Source organism: Balaenoptera acutorostrata, chromosome 11 (genome assembly GCF_949987535.1).
Source record: "Balaenoptera acutorostrata chromosome 11, mBalAcu1.1, whole genome shotgun sequence".
NCBI classification, from domain to species: domain Eukaryota; kingdom Metazoa; phylum Chordata; class Mammalia; order Artiodactyla; family Balaenopteridae; genus Balaenoptera; species Balaenoptera acutorostrata.
Window position 1 is genome coordinate 104,404,233 of NC_080074.1, and position 17,784 is coordinate 104,422,016.

At 58.8% G+C, this 17,784-nt stretch overlaps 1 protein-coding gene across 5 annotated transcripts in view; it reads left to right on the top strand.

Annotated features, from left to right (window-relative positions):
- The window catches only part of IQSEC3 (IQ motif and Sec7 domain ArfGEF 3), a 101,935-nt gene extending 96,360 nt beyond the window's left edge, over positions 1–5,575 (top strand). For 3 of the 5 annotated variants that reach the window (XM_057555897.1, XM_057555898.1, XM_057555899.1), the window contains one exon: positions 2,211–5,575. In XM_057555897.1, coding sequence (XP_057411880.1) covers positions 2,211–2,636 — 426 coding nt within the window. In that variant the 3' untranslated portion in view covers positions 2,637–5,575. The remainder of the gene's footprint in view (positions 1–2,210) is intronic. The other 2 variants (XM_057555900.1, XM_057555901.1) reach the window with 2 other exon arrangements.
- The last annotated feature ends 12,209 nt before the right edge of the window (positions 5,576–17,784 follow it).

Genomic DNA, 17,784 nt, shown 5'->3' on the forward strand with positions numbered 1-17,784 from the left:
CACACGGAGGAGCTTCCCGCCCCAGCAGCTGACAAGCCCCCACTGCCCCTCCTCCGCCCATCATCCTGCAGCTGCCCGTTCTCCAGCCTTGCAGATAAACGCACGAAGTTACCAGCCCTTCAGTTTGTTCTACCAGCCCCGCCTGCGGCTTAGCGCCCCCTGCCCAGGGAGGACCGCGATCTGGGGGCCATCATCCCCTGCTCCCCGGCCCCGAGGGCCACGTGGCTATCTGCAAGGCTGCCACCCCGGCTAGTCCCAGGGCTCTGCCAGCCTCTGCTGCCCTGCACAGAGGCGGCGTCCCCGCCGGCCTCGCAGCTGGACCCTGAGCTCCCGCGTCCTCCACCCGCTCTGTCCTTGCCTGGCCACCCCGCTGGCAGGCGCTTCCCCAGCTTGTCTGAGCCGTCAGCCCTGCTATCATGTTCCATCTTCTCTCTCTCTCTCTCTCTCCCTCTCCCTCTCCCTCTCTTCTTTCATCAGCAGGGAGGTGAGAAGGGGGTCAGAATGAGGGAATGTTTTGCTGTCACTTCCTGCTTTTCACTTACTGACCAGAGGGAGGTGCAGACAGTGGAGGGGGAGAGGGGAAGGGGAGGCGAAGAGGAGGTGCAGGGTGAGGCCGGGGCTGCAGCCACAGGGGGGCTCGGAGGGTCTGGACTGGGCCGGCTGGGGAAGGGCAGCTGTACAGCGTGGGGGCGGAGAGCAGAAGACCTGCTCCGCGGTGTCAGGCCACTTTCTCCCAGGGGATAACTCGGAAGACAAGCAGGTGGGGAAAGGAGCCGCACCCACCCCTCCCCAGCAACAGTGGACAGAAGCCTTCTGTCCCAGCAAGGACCACAGAGGGCTCCCCGAGAGGGTGGTGGACGCAGCCCTGCTCTCGGCCCACCCCAGGGCTTGGCAGGGCACTGAGGGGCTCCGGGGCTCCTTTGATTGATTGGGAGGCGGGGGAAGCTCAGGCTTAGAACACACTGCTGAGGCTGGAGGTTGAGAATGGAGAGTGGAGCCTGCAGCCTGCGGAGCTTGGCGGTGGGGGCTTGTGAAAACCCAAGGGCAGAGGAACGGGGCTGGAGAGCCGAGCAGCCCACCAGGGCAGTGCCCGGACCCAGGAGGGGGCGTCCCTGAAATTGCACCTTTTGCCAGTAAATAGGGTCAGGATCTGCTGGCTTAGGGCTCTGAGACAGTTTAGGGCAGGGCCCTCCTGGTCTAGACCTGGCCATAGGATCCCCTCCCCTGCAGCCTCGGTTTCTGCCCCCCGTGCACTGAGCAGCGGGCCTGGGTGGTGGTACCCAAGGACATCCTCAGAGAGAAGGCTCTCAGCCACTCCCTGAAGGGCCCAGGTGTCGGAAGGGGATCGTGTGCCGTATCTACAGGCTGGTGAGCCTGAGGGATGAGGAATGAAACCCCTCTCCTTCCAGAATCCTCCTATTTCTTCCACCTCCCCTGCTAGCAAGAGGAGGCCAGGCTAGTTCCCAGTGCCCTCCATGGGCCACCCCCTCATGCCTCACCCAAGGGGGAAAGATTAGAGCCCTTTCTGGGTTCCCCCTCCTGCAGCGGGACAGATTTCTCCAGGGCCCAGGTTGGGCCAGAAGGGCAGCTGGGGACCTGGCTCTGGCCTTGGCCGCTCTCGAATGTGTGGGCACGGCCCTGGGGAGTCTGGGAGGATGGGGCAGGTCCAGATCACCCCTCGGGGTCCCTGGCATTCCAGGGTTTGGACACCTTTGTGATTCACAGTGATGAGAAGGCCTCCCTTTAAAAAGCTGGTGGGAGGGTTAGGGGCTTGCAAAGCTCCAAGCCACCTGACTCCTCTGTCCCTGTGTCCGCCACACACCCCTGGGAGGCAGGACGCAGGCAGATACCGCTGCTTTTCCAGCTGGAGGTTGGTGGGAAGGCGGGTGGGCGCCCACCCAGGGCCCAGGACCACCCAGCAGGACCTGAGTCCATCGGTCCAGCCGCCCATCCCACAGAAGGAGCCAGGCCGCTCAGGCCGGGGTACAGCACAGCGTCTCCGGACTCCACCCAGGCTCAGCACCTCTGCCTGGCAGCTGGGTGCCCTCTGGGTGGCAGAGAGATGGGGAGCGGGCCGAGGTGAGGGCTGCGAGCCCCTGGTGGGCACAGGGGCCGGGGAAGGGGGGGAAGGGAGGCCCAGGGTGGCCAGTCCTAGCAGCTGGGACTTAGTCTTGTAACATTTCACGCTTCTCTGGCTGTTTCTAAACTAGGTGTCAATTCACAACAGGCTTCAAACGTCCCAGCACAACTCCGGGCTGGGGGCCGAGAGGGGAGCACCAGCGCCAGACCTGCAGCCTAGCCCCTTGAGGGCGCAGCCCCCTCTGCTGCCACCACCGCCGCCCACAGCCCCCGGGACCCTGGTGCAGTGCCAGCAGATTGTCAAGGTCATCGTCCTGGACCAGCCCTGCTTGGCCCGCATGGAGCCCCTGCTGAGCCAGGCCCTCTCCTGCTACGCCTCGTCCTCGTCCGACTCCTGCAGCTCTGCGCCCCTGGGCGGCCCGGGCTCCCCCCTCAAGGCGGCCCACCAGCCGCCCCTGCCCCCTGCCCCGCCCCCCTACAACCACCCGCACCAGTTCTGCCCGCCTGGCTCCCTGCTGCACCGGCGCTGCTCCAGCGGCGCCAGGAGCCTGGTGTAGACTCGGCCACGCCCGCTACGCTGCTGTCCGGGGGGCTGCGTTGGGGCCCCCGCTGCTCCCCACGCCCGGCGCGCTGCCTTCCTGGCCACTCACCACTGTCGTTTCAGAGAGAGAATCCCAGTCCCTGGCACCTGGTTTGCTTGGCCCAAGCTTCCCTTGCTCAGTTGAGCGACCCTCCCGCCAAATCTGCAGACACCCCTCACTCTCCTGGGGCCCAACACAGCCCGGCACGGCCAGGCCTCCTCTCCCCCCACCATTACTCTGGCCACTTGGAACAGGGACTGAGGGCCTAACCGGCTTCCAGGCCAAGCCTGCCAGGCGTTGAGGGCTGGGTGGCCAGCACCCAAGCCTTAGACAGAAGGTGGTCTGGCTCACCGCCCCAGCGCTGGGTGCCACGCTGGGTGGGGGACAGTCAGCCCTGGATCCCTGGAGCGGCCAGGTCAGGGGGAGGCATGAGAAGGGGGCTCCCCCCGCTGCCCCCTGCCCCGCCAAGCCCGGCAGTCTCAGGAGGCGACTCCTCTGCGCCCAGGGATGTTGGCTGTCCTGGCCACAGACTCCCCTCCTCCCGGGGCCTCTCCTGCTTTCTCAGGCGCTGGGGCGCTGCCTGCCCAGGGCTGCCGAGACTTCAGGAGAGCTTTGGGAAAGGGGGGGAGGGGAGGGGGCACCTGTCTCAGCTCTCTCTTGGTCAGTTCAACAGAACCAGGGAATCAGGAGGTCACGTATCTACAAAACGCACCTTTTAAAGAGTTTCTTGTTCTCTAGCCCTAAGTCATACCCAGCCAGTGCAAAGTGCGCCCAGGGCATGAACACATACATAGGAGATCCAGGTCCTCCCAGTATCGGAGCAGAAACGGGGAGGGGGAGGCGTGGGCCCAGGGGCGAATGTAGCCAGCAGAGGCAGGATTCTGGCCCAGGGCCAGGCCCCCTCCTGAATGACTTCCGTGGCCTCCACGAGGGACGTGGACGCAGAAGTGGGCAGGAGCGGCAGGTGCTCCAGAGGCCTGGCGTGTCCCCCGCTGCCATCCCCAACGAGCCCTTTAAGCCCCGCCCTCCGTACCCCAGAAGGCAGCAGGCCCACCTGCAGCAGGGGGAAGAGTCCCTACACCTTCAAAATCGCCAAGGAGAGCCAGGAGGGCTCGCTGACCAACCCAGAGCCCAGCAGAATCAGAGCCAACCTCTGTGCAGCCCCACAGGGCTCAGGCAGCCCCGCCTCAAAGACCCCGGGGGGGTACCCTTCCAGGGACTGTCGGTCCCGAGCCAGGCTGGCCCCTCCTCTGGTCCTGAGCCGACAGCTCACTGCTGTCCTTCGTTAAGGTCCCCTCCCTCTCGGAGCCCAGGTCCAAGACATCCCGAGAGGTGGAGGTGAATACTGATCCAGAGTGCATCTGCTCCTCCCCGACCCCTACCCCACAGCCCAGCTGCAGGCCCCGGGCCGCTAGGAGGCACGGACTCCCCCTGCTCTCAGAGATCCCAGGTGACCTAGTTGTGTGTGTATGTGTGTGATCGCCGGGCGTCATTATGCTGTCCCCTAGCGAGTGTATTCTGGCCCTGTCTCCGTCAGCCGGGTGTCCATAACGTGTGACCACTTGCTGTCTCCTCCCCCCGGCCCCGCCCCCGTCCTTGTTGTCCCGGCCCCTCTCCTGTGTCTTTTCTGTCACACGGTCGCTCCGATCAGAGCCTTTCGGGGCAGAGCGGCTGACCGATGGGGCGCACGGTTCACACACCCAGTGCCCGAGGCCTGGGCGGCAGGGGCGTGGGTTCAGAAGCAAGAGGAGTGACGAGCGGCTAGATATGTTTATGGGGTGGGAGCCATGCGGGCACAGTCCCAGCCACTGGGCCCCTGTCACCTGCTCACACGGTGCCCCCCTCCCACGCTGCTGACGCCCAGACTTCCCAGGTTGGGACCAGCAGGCGCCTCAGGGCTGGCACGTACATGGAGCGTCTCTCTGCGGGCCCGGAAGCTCCGGTATCCCCGTGCCCTCCCCTGGGTAGGGCTCCCCACCGGCCCCGGTCACTGCGGTGGCTGCCTTGGGCCCCGCCGCTGGCACTGGAGTCCTGGCCGAGGAAGCACACCAGCCCGGGGTCAGCAGCATGTGGGGCGAGTTCTGAGCTGTGAGGGGTTTGAATCCCCGAAGGCCTGGGGCAGGGTGCGGCGGGGCCTCCTCGCAGTCGGGGAAGCAAGGGTTCCCGGCCACGGTAACTTCCCTCCCCTGGCCGGCCAGCAGGCTGAGGCTGGGACCCGTCTCCGTGCCCGTCCCCAGAGCCGAGGCCCCAGACAGCTGTGACAAGCCTCGTGTCCTCCCCGTGGCTGCGGCCACGTCAGGGCCTCCATCCCCCGGAGGGCCCAGCTGGAAATGCTCGCGGGCCTCCCGCTCACCCCCAGGCCAGGGGGGCGGTGGGGTGCTGACACGGCCTCCTGGGCACACGCACAAGGACCCCAAGGTGGCCCCGCGATATCGACACTCGAGGCCTTACTTTGGGGACCGGGCGCCCTCCCGGTTTTATCCATTTGGCCCCAACTCCAGAATCAGGAGCGGGAGGTGAAACTAGCTCTCCCACCCACTTTGGGGCCAGCCCACCTCCAGAGCTGGAGCTTGTCCTGGAAGCCTGGCTGCCCATGTGCAAAGGCACCCACGTGATCAGCCCCAGGCCCCCGGCCGCCGCCCCACCTGTCCCCCCCACCCGCCTGCCAGATGTCTCTTTGTGCCAGTAGGTTTCCCCGATAACCGTCGGTCCGTCTGTCCCCGTGTCCTGCTGTACATACATCCTTGCTGCACCCCTCCCCCTGCATACACCCTTCCCCCGTCAGAGAGCAGCCTCTCTAGGGAAAGAAAGGCAGGGCGGCTGCACCCAGCAACTAATCCAAATGGCAAATATTTTGTAACAAAATAGCCCAGAGGTATTTTATCTGTTCAATTCATAGAGTTTTAGAGATTATATTGAAATATGTCACTTGAGCAAACTGTGTCGGTTCTCTTTCTTTCATTCTCCAAGAGGGGGCTCCACCTCAAATCAAATCTCGGCGAGATCGCAAGGGCCCAGGGCGGCAGCTGGGCCTCCTCTGGCCACAGGGGCGTCACCCCTTCCATGCTACCCTGTGACACGATCAGGGAGCCCCTTCCTAAACAAACGGGGCTAGGTGCCGGGAGCCATCTGATGGGCAGGCGCTGGGTCAGAGCTGGGGGTGCAGGGCCAGAGAGTGACCCCCACCAACACACACACACACGCACGCACGCACGCACGCACGCACCCCTTCTAGCCTGGTAAGAGAGAAGGTTTCAGTGGCGACCAGGGCAGCTTTGGGGGGAGGAAGCACCACGACGGCCAACGTGCACCCCAGCAGAGTGGGGGTCCAGGGGGCTAGGACTCCATCTGCCCCTCTCGGCTTTCCATGATGGAGGCTGAGGGTATGCTGGGGTGGCAGGGTCCTACTGACCACATTTGGTCATCAGCCTCGGGTGATTTTCACCAGATGTCAGCTCTGAAGCCCGACCTTCCAATCACAGGGTCTGGGATGAGAAGCCCAGGGCACACCCTTCCTAAAGTGGAGGGGAACGGGCCCAGGTGAAAGGATTGGGGGCACACTGCTGGGAAAAGTCACGGAGCCGCAGAGTGGAGTGGAGCAAAGCCTTACGGAGCCCGAGGCGTGCCGGCTCCCCTGCTGGAGCTGGAAGGGGTGCCAAGGTCCCGCGGAGGCGTGGGTGACTGTGGTGCCCGAGAGGGGACTGGAATCCGGGCTGGAGAGACGCGCAGGGCGCTCGGCGGCACCCACGCCGCGCGCAAGGCGCGGATCAGGCTCCATGGCGGGGGCGTGCCCCAGGGCCACGTCTCCTGGCAGCGGGGCGAGGAGAAGCCTTACAGCAAAGCTGCGGCACCGAGGGAGAGAATCACCTGGGCGGGACGGCTGGTCCGGGGACACCTGCACAAAGGGTATCCAGCTCTCCTGGTGACCAGACCTCTGAACACCCAGAAATCCAGACAGCACCCCAGGCTGGGCCCCATTATCCCGTTAAAGTGAAAAGGAACATGACCTCACCCTCCTTCCAGGGAACGGGAAATTCCAGGAGAAGCCTGGAGCCGGCTCTGACCTGTCCCATCCTGAGAACTTTCTGACCCAGGAAGCCGAGGCCTGGTCCCTCGAGAGCACCCCTGAGGGGACCCGGCTCAGCGCAAGCCTGGGAGAGGGCCTAGGGCCAAATGGGACTGCTGCTGTCTGCGTGGGGACATGGGGCGTGGACATGGGAAGGGGCACCGTTCTCCAAGTCTTCTGGCCTCGAGGCCATCTAGGAGGAGGGGCCAGCTCTCCGGTAGAAAGGCAGACAGCCTCTGGTGCCCCAGGCCCTCTGGGTCCACCCGCCATACGGATGGAGAGCTATGGTCAGTGCCTCTTTCTTGTAGTGACCCTTTAGACGGGGGAACCTCAGACTCATCAGCCACTGACTTAGAATGCTTCCAACAAGGGGGCCCAGGCTTCACAGGTTTCTGGCTGAGAGCAATGGGCCAGAAGATGCCAGTGCTAGAACGGGGAAAACCCAACAAGCTTAGGAACATCTGGTGCTTGGCGTGCGCCCAGCACTGGTCCAGGGGCGGGGGATGTGCGGTGATGGGCTGAGCAAAGTGCCTGCTCTCCAGGGGTTCATGTTGGGTGGTGCCGTCCAAAATACACAAATGGACCAATCTTTTCACACAGTGGATGGTGGTGCGATAGAGGTGACGGGAGGGGCTGGTTAGAGCAAACAGTCAAGGAAAGCCTCTGCGAGGCAGCAAATTCAACAAGGTCAAGGTTGGGTCTGGGGGCAGGTGAGCAGCTCAGAGACCACCTCTAGGTGTGGAATGAGGCAGAAACCAGGACAGTCTGCCATATATTTCCTGATATGTAAATGTACTTAGCTGAAAATTCTTACTAAATCTTAAATGCATTTTAAAACCACCTGGACTTCCGTGGTGGTTCAGTGGTTGAGACTCTGCCTTCCAGAGCAGGGGGTGTGGGTTCGATCCCTCCCTGGTCTCCCTGGTCGGGGAGCTAAGATCCCACATGCCTCCCGGCCAAAAAACCAAAAAACATAAAACAGAAGCAATATTGTAACAAATTCAATAGACTTTAAAAATGGTCCACATCAAAAAAAAAAAAAAAGTCTTAAAAAAAAAATAAATAAAACTACCTTAACTGAGGAAACGATAAAATGGGCCTCTCCTAGGAAACCCAGGACAGATGGTCACCATGCTCTCGGGGAAGGAAGGGAGGGGGAGCGGACAGCCGGGCGGCTCCAGCAGGCTGCGTGGTGGGAGCAGCGCGAAGGGCCGGCGGCAGTAGGAGGGCCCGGGAGACCAGCCCAGCAGCAAGGAAAGCCGCCCCGGCACCCGGCAGCTGCTGTCCAGAGCGGCTCCTGCCGGGAGGAGCCCAGCCCCAGCCTGGCCGGCCTGCAGCCCGCGCTGTCCACCTGTTCACGGTCACCTCAGTCCAAGCGGACTCAAGGACTCCCGGACTCCCGCTGGCCATTCAGAATAACAACAGGATGGACCCCATGGCCTATTAGCACCTGGTCCTGGGGTTGACGACCTGTCTCATCTCCGCGTGAACTAGGTGAAGCTTTCGCAGGTGAAGCTTTTGATTCTCCTACAGCAGGGCTGGCAGACACACCCCTTTCCCCGCCTTCACAGACGTGGCTGACTGATCACTGCCTTCCGGGAGTCACCACCAATCACCGTACGGGGACACCCAGGATGGAATTAACGCTGAGCCACCTCGAGGGAAGGCATTTGGATGGGGGTGGTTTAGAGCAGGAAGTGCAGGCTAGGCCGGGGCTGAGACACCGGGGAGAAAGGCCCTTGGAGGAATCACCCAGGGCCGCTCACGCAGGCCCATCATTCTCTGACCGCTTGTGGACGCGGCTCTGCAGGGACATCTGCTCTGTCCCTGGCTCCCCGCCGCCCTGACCCTCGGGCTGCTTCCTTTTAGGGCTCCACATGGCCCTGGCAACCTGGCAGCTGCCTGACAGCGGGTCCCTCACTTGCTCCACTCACCTCCCGCCAGCTCCATCTCCTTGGACCCCAGAGCGAGCCACTGAGGAGGACATGGCCACTGGGCCAGATGCCGATTGGGGCGCCAGCGGGAGCCCCCTATCCCAGGGCAAAGCCTGGCCTGCAGAGGCCACAGCCAGCACTGCTGGCCTTGGGAGAGACCCTTCCCGAGGCAAGTGGCCTGGAATTGCAGGCTGCGTTCTTATCTGCACCCCTCCCCTTCCCAGGAAGGCAGCCGGGCCCAGGATCAGCCCCAGGCCCCAGCTTGGAGGCAGAATTGGTCCTGCCAGGAAAATTCCATTCTGGAGGAGGCCAGAGACTGAGGGAACTGGGCTCAGGAGATGGGGAGGAGGGATGGGAACTCTCTCCTCACCCCCTCCTCCCCTCCCCCCTGCAGGTCTGGTGGCTTCTTTCCCTAGAGAACCAGGCGCCCTCACCCCACTAGCCAGCCCCTAGCACCTCAGTGCTTCCTGCTCCCATGACCCTAAAACCTCAAGGCAAACTCTGGAAAAACTGTGGGAACTGGCCACAGGGAAGGAGAGCACCAGGGGAGCTGGCTCACATTCCCACATTCCCAAACCCCCTGGACAGACCTGCTGCCCTCCCAGGAACCCCCAGTCCTTCTTCCTCCCAAGACAGCTGGGTAGGAAGCAGCCTCCCTCCCCCACAGGGAGTCACAGAGTCCCCGAATGTCAGAGATGGAAGCAAACAGGTTATGAGACAGGCTGGGATGTGGGACGTGGGACCCTTCACTGCAGTGCTCGCACCTGGACAAACGTCTGCTCTCTTCAAGCAACAGAATACAAAGAAACTATAAGGAACTAAAAATAACTGCGTGCCTGCACAGTTGGGGCAAATCATGAACAATAAGATACAAAAAGGCCAAAACCCACCTGCCACGATCCCTGCACACAGCACCACCAGGGGGGTGGGCAGGCCCCCTAAGCCACCCCCTTCCGCCCGATCCACCCATCCATCCATACCCTCACCCCATTTAAGGGGCCAGCTCCCCCTACTCCCCCCTACCCCGCCGAGAGAATCTGTTACTTGATTTCAGCTCATGCTGCTGCAGCATGAGACCCAATAAAGCCTTGCCTGAATTTGTTGTCTGGCCTCTTAACAATTTCTATTGATTAAAGAATCCAAGAACCCAGGTCGGCGGTAACAGTCAGCCTAGCTGCTTCCTTTTACGGATAAGGGGACTGTTTAAGAACCATAATTCAAAAAGACACATGCAGGGCTTCCCTGGTGGCGCAGTGGTTAAGAATCCGCCTCCCAATGCAGGGGACACGGGTTCGAGCCCTGGTCCGGGAAGATCCCACATGCCATGGAGCAACTAAGCCCGTGCGCCACAACTACTGAGACTGCGCTCTAGAGCCCGTGAGCCACAACTACTGAGCCCATGTGCCACAACTACTGAAGCCTGCGTGCCTAGAGCCCCTGCTCCACAACAAGAGAAGCCACCGCAATGAGAAGCCCATGCACCACAACAAAGAGTAGCCCCCGCTGGCCACAACTAGAGAAAGCCCGTGCACAGCAATGAAGACCCAACGCAGCCAAACATAAATAAATTAAATAAATACATTTTAAAAAACCCCACAGTACTAAAAAAAAAAAAAACCACACACACAAAAAGACACATGTGCCCCAATGCTCATTGCAGCACTATTTACAATAGCCAGGTCATGGAAACAACATAAATGTCCATCGACAGATGAATGGATAAAGAAGATGTGGTTCATATATACAATGGAGTATTACTCAGCCATAAAAAAAGAACGAAATTGGGTCAGTTATAGAGATGTGGATGGATCAAGAGACTGTCATACAGAGTGAAGTAAGTCAGAAAGAGAAAAATACGGTATATTAACGCATATATGTGGAATCTAGAAAAATGGTACAGATGAACTGATTTGTAGAGCAGGAATAGACACGTAGATGTAGAGAATGGACATATGGACACAGCGGGGGAAGGGGAGGGTGGGACGAATTGGGAGATTAGGTTTGACAAATACACTACCATGTGTAAAACAGTGGGAACCTGCTATACAGCACTGGGAGCTCAGCTTAGTGCTCTGTGGTGACCTAGATGGGTGGGATGGGGGGGAGGTGGGAGGGAGGTCCAAGAGGGAGGGGATATATGTATATGTATATAGTTGATTCACTTCACTGTACAGCAGAAACTAACACACCATTGTAAAGCAATTATACTCCAATAAAAAAATTAATTAAAAAAAAGTTACAAAAAAGACAACAGGATAATCGCAAAGTAAGCAAAAGGAAGGAAATAATAAAGACAAGAGCAGAAATAATGAAACAGAAAATACATATAAGATAAAAAGGCTTAACAAAGCCAAAATTTAGTTCTAGGGCATGACTAATAAAATTGACAAACCTCTGGTAAGACGATCATGAGACAGTCGGCCCAGAGAAAAGACCTGAGGGTGAAGAAGTGGGACTGTTGTCCCGCAGAGATTTTCTTATGAATAGAGACAATACTACAAATAAACTACAAACCTATGACAGTAAGTTTGAAAACCTTCACAGAATGAACATTATTCTAGAAAATATCTTACCAAAACTCATTCAGGAACAAGTAGAACATGTGAGATGGATAACCCTTAAAGAAATTTGAATATGTAGTTTAAAATCTATTTACCATCCTCCCTAAAAAGCAGCACCAGGCCAGATGACTTTTTTTAATAAATTTATTTATTTATTTACTTTTGGCTATGTTGCGTCTTTGTTGCTGTGCGTGGGCTTTCTCTAGTTGTGGCGAGTGGGGGGCTTCTCTTCGTTGTAGTGCGCGGGCTTCTCATTGCGGTGGCTTCTCTTTCTGCGGAGCACTGGCTCTACGCGTGCGGGCTTCAGTAGTTGTGGCACGTGGGCTCAGTAGTTGTGGCTCGTGGGCTCTAGAGCGCTGGCTCAGTAGTCATGGCGCACGGGCTTAGTTGCTCCGCGGCACGTGGGATCTTCCCGGACCAGGGAACAAACCTGTGTCCCCTGCACTGGCAGGTGGATTCTTAACCACTGCGCCATCAGGGAAGCCCCAGGACAGATGATTTTATAAAATTCTACTATACATTCAAGGAAGAGACAGTTCCGATCTCTTGTTAACTCTTTCAGAGAAGAGAAAAAGAAAGAAAATTCCCAAATGCCTTTTTATGAGTCTAGTATAAACTTAAAAACAAAAACTAAACCAGACAAGGACAATATGAGAAAGGAAAACTCTAGGTCACTCTTGCTTGTGATCATAAATGCAAAATTCTAAACAAAATATTAACAAACTGAATCTAGCATTAAACTACAAAAATACCATACACAATGACCAAATTAAGGTTTGTCCCAGGAATTAAAAGATGGTTAAGGGCTTCCCTGGTGGCGCAGTGGTTAAGAATCTGCCTGCCAATGCAGGGGACACGGGTTCGAGCCCTGGTCTGGGAAGATCCCACATGCCGCGGAGCAACTGGGCCCGTGAGCCACAATTACTGAGCCTGCACATCTGGAGCCTGTGCTCTGCAACAGGAGAGGCCGCGATAGTGAGAGGCCCGCGCACTGCGATGAAGAGTGGCCCCCGCTTGCCACAACTAGAGAAAGCCCTCACACAGAAATGAAGACCCAACACAGCCATAAAAAAATAAAAATAAAAAATAAAAAGATGGTTAAATGTTTTAAAAATCCATCAGTATCATTCACCACATTAAAGACTAAAGGAGAAAAACAATATGATCCTCTCAATAGATGCAGAAAAAGCAATCGCTAAAAATCAACACTTATTCTTGATTTTTTAAAAAAACAGCAACCTTGGAAGAGAAGAAAACTTCATAGCCTAATAAATCGTATCTATCAAAAATCTACAACAACGATCCTACTTAGTGGTGAAACGTTAGAATTCCTTTCAAACTGGGAAAGAGGCGAGGACGCCTGCTACCACCACTTCTAGTTACCAAGTGAAGGAAGACAAGAAAAAAAATGAAAGCAGCGAGGATGGGAGAAACAAAATATCAGTTATTTCCTGACAGTCTGATTATCTATGTAAAAAACCCTACAGAATCAAGAGGGGGAAAAGCATTAGAATTAATTCAGAGGAAAAGCCTGCAGCTGGTGAGGGGCCCTTCCTCCTCTGTCCCACTGGCCTGATCTGGCCACCCTCTGTCCCTGTCCCCACCCTCCTCCTGGACCCTCCTCAGGATGACAGACCCAGATCCAAATGCACTGTTGAGGCTGGACCGGCCACCTGCACTTACTCCTGCAGCTGGGAGTCTATGTCTTGCTGGGAGGGGCTTGTCCACTGCTGGTGACCGTGGATCGTGGGAGTTCTGGCCTCAGGGCCAGGCCCTTTCGGTGAGATGGTGTGGGCAGCAAAGCCTCAGAATGCGGCTGCATCCGGAGTTCGGCTGGATTCTTGCTACAGCAGTGGGGTTGGGCACTGACCCTGCGGAGGGACCCCTGCCATCGAGGGCTCCCCTCTCTCTCTCTCTGTGGCATCACCTGGCAATTCTGTGCTCACCTCCTGGACCCCTTGCATGACAGTAGGGCCTTTCAGACCACAAGAGCGAGTGACCTGGCTGTGCTGGCTGGTGGTCCGACTCGAAGCAGAAAGTACGAGAATGCAGGGCCCCAGGGCCCGGGCACCAGCCGGCCTCAGCCGCACTGTCTTCCTGATGGGTGGTTAACAAGCTTTTCACCCGTCGGGTCCAATCAACCCTTGTCACTTCCCTGAGCAGCTAACCCTGAAGGGAAGCCAGGCATGCTGGGTCGTCAGGGAGTGGGCATGTGAGGCTGAGGGCAGCAGGCCCTCACCTGCCCCAGAGCAGACAGAATAGGGCAAGGCCAGGGTCAGGGAGGTTTCTGTGTGGGTCAGGAGTGGTGAGGTTGTAGAGGAAGGCAAAGGGCTCAGGCAGGAAGAACAGCAGCAAGGCCACCCCTTCCCAGACCCTCAAAGAGGGTGCTTCATGTAGCCGGGGAAGCCGGGGGGCTGTATCAGCTATCGATGCTGCCTAACAAGTTACTCCAAAACTCAGTGGCTAAAACAACAATACAGTTCACTCTCTCTCACTTGGGTCAGGAATTCAGGACCCACCTAGCAGGGCGTTTCTGGTTCAGGGCCCCCTCATGAGGTCGCAGCCGATGTCGGCCAGGCCCCTAGTCATCCGCGGGCTCACTGGGGCTGCGGGATCCACTTCCACGTGGCTCACTCACTGGTGGACTCTTGGGGGTGGCTCCGTGGGGGCCTCTCTATTGGGCGGCTTGAGTGGCCACACAGCATGGCAACTGGCTTTTCCCAGGGTGAGTGATTGGAGAGATCAAGGTGGATGCTTCAGTGGCTTCTAGACCCATTGCAGAAGTCACCCACCTCAGTCCATCCATATCCCTGTGGACCGCGTGTGGGTGCTGGGACGTGAGGGTCACCGGGCCGTCTTGGAGGCTGGCTACCAGGCCTGAGGGGACAGCAGGTGGAGGGGCTGCAACGTTACCCAGGGAGCTACTTCTGCACCCCTGGCCACTGGAGGACGAGGTGCAGGCCTTTCCAGGGAGCTGAGCTCTAGCCTTGTGATTACGCAATTATATTTCCCCACACCTCTCTCCTCCAGGCCTCCTAGTCTGTGTCCCGCTGCCTCCCCCCTGCCCCCCCCAGACATGATCCTGTTCCTTTCCCCTGCCCCCAAGCCCATTCCCAAGCCCAGTCCCCTCACCTCGGCAGCTGAGGCCCTACAAGGCTCACAGGCTGAACAGCCTGCATTCTCTCTCTGACTGGGGGGAGGGGAGGTTCTGACCTGAGGCCCAAGAGCCTGCATCCCTGAGCAGCACTGGGACAGAGCGGGAGGGCACAGCTGATGTTTCTGTCCCCAGGGGGGCAGAGCAGCATGAGGCCCTGACCAGAAGTTAAGGGTCTGCCGCAAGGTGGCCTGGACCTGTACGGTGGTTTGCGAAGTGAGCTGGAGGGGAGCCCAGGCCATTCCTCTCTCATGGCGCTCTGTGTGGAGTGGGTGGGAAAAGCTGTAAAAGGGGGATGGCAGGCTGGATAGGGGAGCAATTTGCCCTGGTCAGGTGCCCTTCCGGCCTAACACACGCAGACCACAACCTTGCAAATGCAGAGTCCACTTATGAAGGGTTGGGGGCCCCAGTCTCAGCAGAGTTCAAGGCCCTCCTCAGCTCCCAGAGCTCTCCCAGCCCGGGGGCAGGGGGTGCAGGGGACCGAGCACACCTTAGCCCACTCCTCAGCTCCTGCACGGCACAACCCACACCCGGACAGAGGGAGGGGCTCTGAGCTGAGACAGGAGGGGAGAGTCCAAGCCCAGGCCAGCACCAAGGCTCAGCCTCGGCAAGGCGGACATACGGGAGAACCGAGGTGAGCACAGGGGGCACCACCGGTGGCCCTGGAGAGCCAGCTCGGCAGCAAGCCCAGCCTGGGGAGGATGCGGGTGGCGGCGGATTCCCAGGAGGAGCTCCAGGCGCCAAGAAAGCGGGGACACAGAGAGGAGGAGCGCCTGTCAGGTAAAAATGCGCCTGCCTAAAGTAAGGGAGAAGGGGGATGATTACTGAGCACATCTGGATGGACAGACGGGGTCGGAGACAGAGGTGACCCCAAAATCTGCAGCAAGTCCAGCCACGTTCTTCTGGGCTTTGGCGTCCACTCTGCCATGGGGGGGACGGGGCGCTCTGTGGCCTGACACTTTAGACCTAGCTTGGAAATAAACTTAGCCAGCACCCTTCTTTGGGAAAGGGAAGGGCCTGGTGGGAGGGGGATTGACCCGGGATTAATAAACAGCATGAAAGGGTCTACTGACTGCGAGTCCACACGTGAACAAGCCGGGGTTGGTGGCTGTCTGACAACTACCCCCTTCCGGGCACCAGGGCTCCGGAGACCACTGGCCTGTGGTTCCCGCTTCTGCTCAAGCAAGGTTTCTGGGTTCTCCCACTAGGGCACAGGTTATGAATGTGTGAGAAGGTCGGATAAGGGTAATAGGGAGTGGTGGAGCCTGTGGCTAAATGGAGAGGGCCTAAGGCATTTACTTCAGATTTTTTTTTAAATGCCATACTGGCCAAACAATCATAGCTGCCCGCTCGGGCCGTCAGTTTAAAACTCAGCGCCAGAGATGAGATGAAAACACCCCAAGTTATAACCAGCACTTGCTCCGTACGCACACGAGCATGTACACGCGCACACACACACAAACACAGACACACACATACACACACCCTCACACCCCTGAATCAGTGCTCTGGGCACTCTAAAGAGTTGAAACAGTTGCTCCCTGCCCATGCCGTGGACCTGATACGAGCGGGTTCCCACGAGCTGTGCAGTGGCCTGAAGCCCCTTCCCTCGCTCTGTTCCCTCCAGCCCACACCTACCCATCCTGATGTCTTTGGACTCACGGGTCACAGAGGCTGTACTGGGTGCCAGGACAGGAAAGCAGTCAGAGGGAGGGATGTTACAGACACAGGCCTTCAGCAGTCCTCGTGCCAGAGCAGAGAGGCTGTGAGTTTAAAGCCGGGGATCAGGGTCGCTGAGAGAGCAGGTGAATCACGGGGGGGCCTGCGAACAGTCTGCAGAGACAGAGACCTGAGGCCCAGGGCCCAGCCAGCTGGAGAGAGCCTGTGCGCCACCCACGCGCAGAGCTGCCCGACTGCCTGTAGCAGACGGTGTGGTGCTCCGGCTGCTCGGCACGGAGCACTCGGGGCAGGCGGCCGGTGGCCGAGAAGCCTGCTGGCCCTCAAGGCGTCCCTGGCAGCTGGGCTGCCCCAAAGGCAGCTGACTCTCTCGGGCACACCCGCCGGGGCCATGGGGAGGGGGTGTAGGAAGCTTTCATTTACGGAGAGGACAGCTTGCCCGCGGAGGGGGAAACGCTCAGTCTGTCCATCTATCCGGCAACGGCAGGGGGGAGGGGGCTCAGGAGGTGGGAGGCAGGGCTGGGGAGGCGGCACTGCTCCCTTCAGCCACCAGGCGGCAGCAGAGGGCACCATGCCTGCCCAACTCAGGTCCCCCATTCCATAAATGAGGGCGATCTGGCTGGCGCAGATTTCCTCTCCATCCCCTTCTGCTGGACCTCCTTCTTTACCCACTGACTCGCCAGTAAAAGTGAGTACCAGGGACTTCCCTGGTGGCGTGGTGGTTAAGAATCCACCTGCCAATGCAGGAGACACGGGTTCGAGCCCTGGTCCGGGAAGATCCCACATGCTGCGGAGCAACTAAGCCCGTGCACCCCAACTACTGAGCCTGCGAGCCACAGCTACTGAGGCCATGTGCCACAACTACTGAAGCCCGCGCGCCTAGAGCCCGTGCTCCGCAACGAGAAGCCACCGCAGTGAGAAGCCCGCGCACCGCAACGAAGAGTAGCCCCCGCTCGCCACAAATGAAGAAAGCCCGCGCGCAGCAACGAAGTCCCAACGCAGCCAAAAACGAACAAATAAATAAATTTAAAAAAAAAAAAAAGAGTACCAGTGCACGAGCAGTCCAGAGGGAGGCAGAAGGGAACGTCCAGAACCCACGGGTCTGGACATCTGTTTGTGCCCAGGGTACCAGCATCCCTATTCTCACAAGCTGAGAAGCCCTCGCAGATCTGGGCGAAGGATGGCGGATGATCTGAGGATGCCTGGGGCTGTCAGGCTGGAGCTCACCCTGGCTGGACCACAGACTTTTCCTCCAGTCACCAGGCAGTGACATCTACCTTCGCATCACTGCAGGCGGCGGCCCTTCATCCAGACCCCAGGTTCTCCCCAGGAAACTGTCCAGAAGTGGCCTACCTCCCCCAGACCGCCCCCCCCTTGACGTTGGAACACAAGACCACAGAGCCTCCTCCAGGAAGCCTTCCCCAGCCAGGGAAGGGTCTGGCGCGGTTTGGCAGGGGCCTGGGGAGAGAAGCACCCCACACCTCTCTCCGTGGGAGTCGGGGGGTGGCTCTCCCAGATGCCCAGGCATCCCCTGGGGGAGGGGGAGGGGAAAGTGGGAAGAAGAGCGAAGTCCAGGGAGGAAATCCGGTCAGAGGGGTGTGGGCTGGTGGAGGAGCTGCCAGGACAGGGCTGCCAATCTGGGTGGGCTGCGCACCCCCCGCCCCCAGAGGGAACTCTCTCCCTGCCACCCCATGGACCACAACGAACAGAAAGAAGGCTGGCACACACAGCA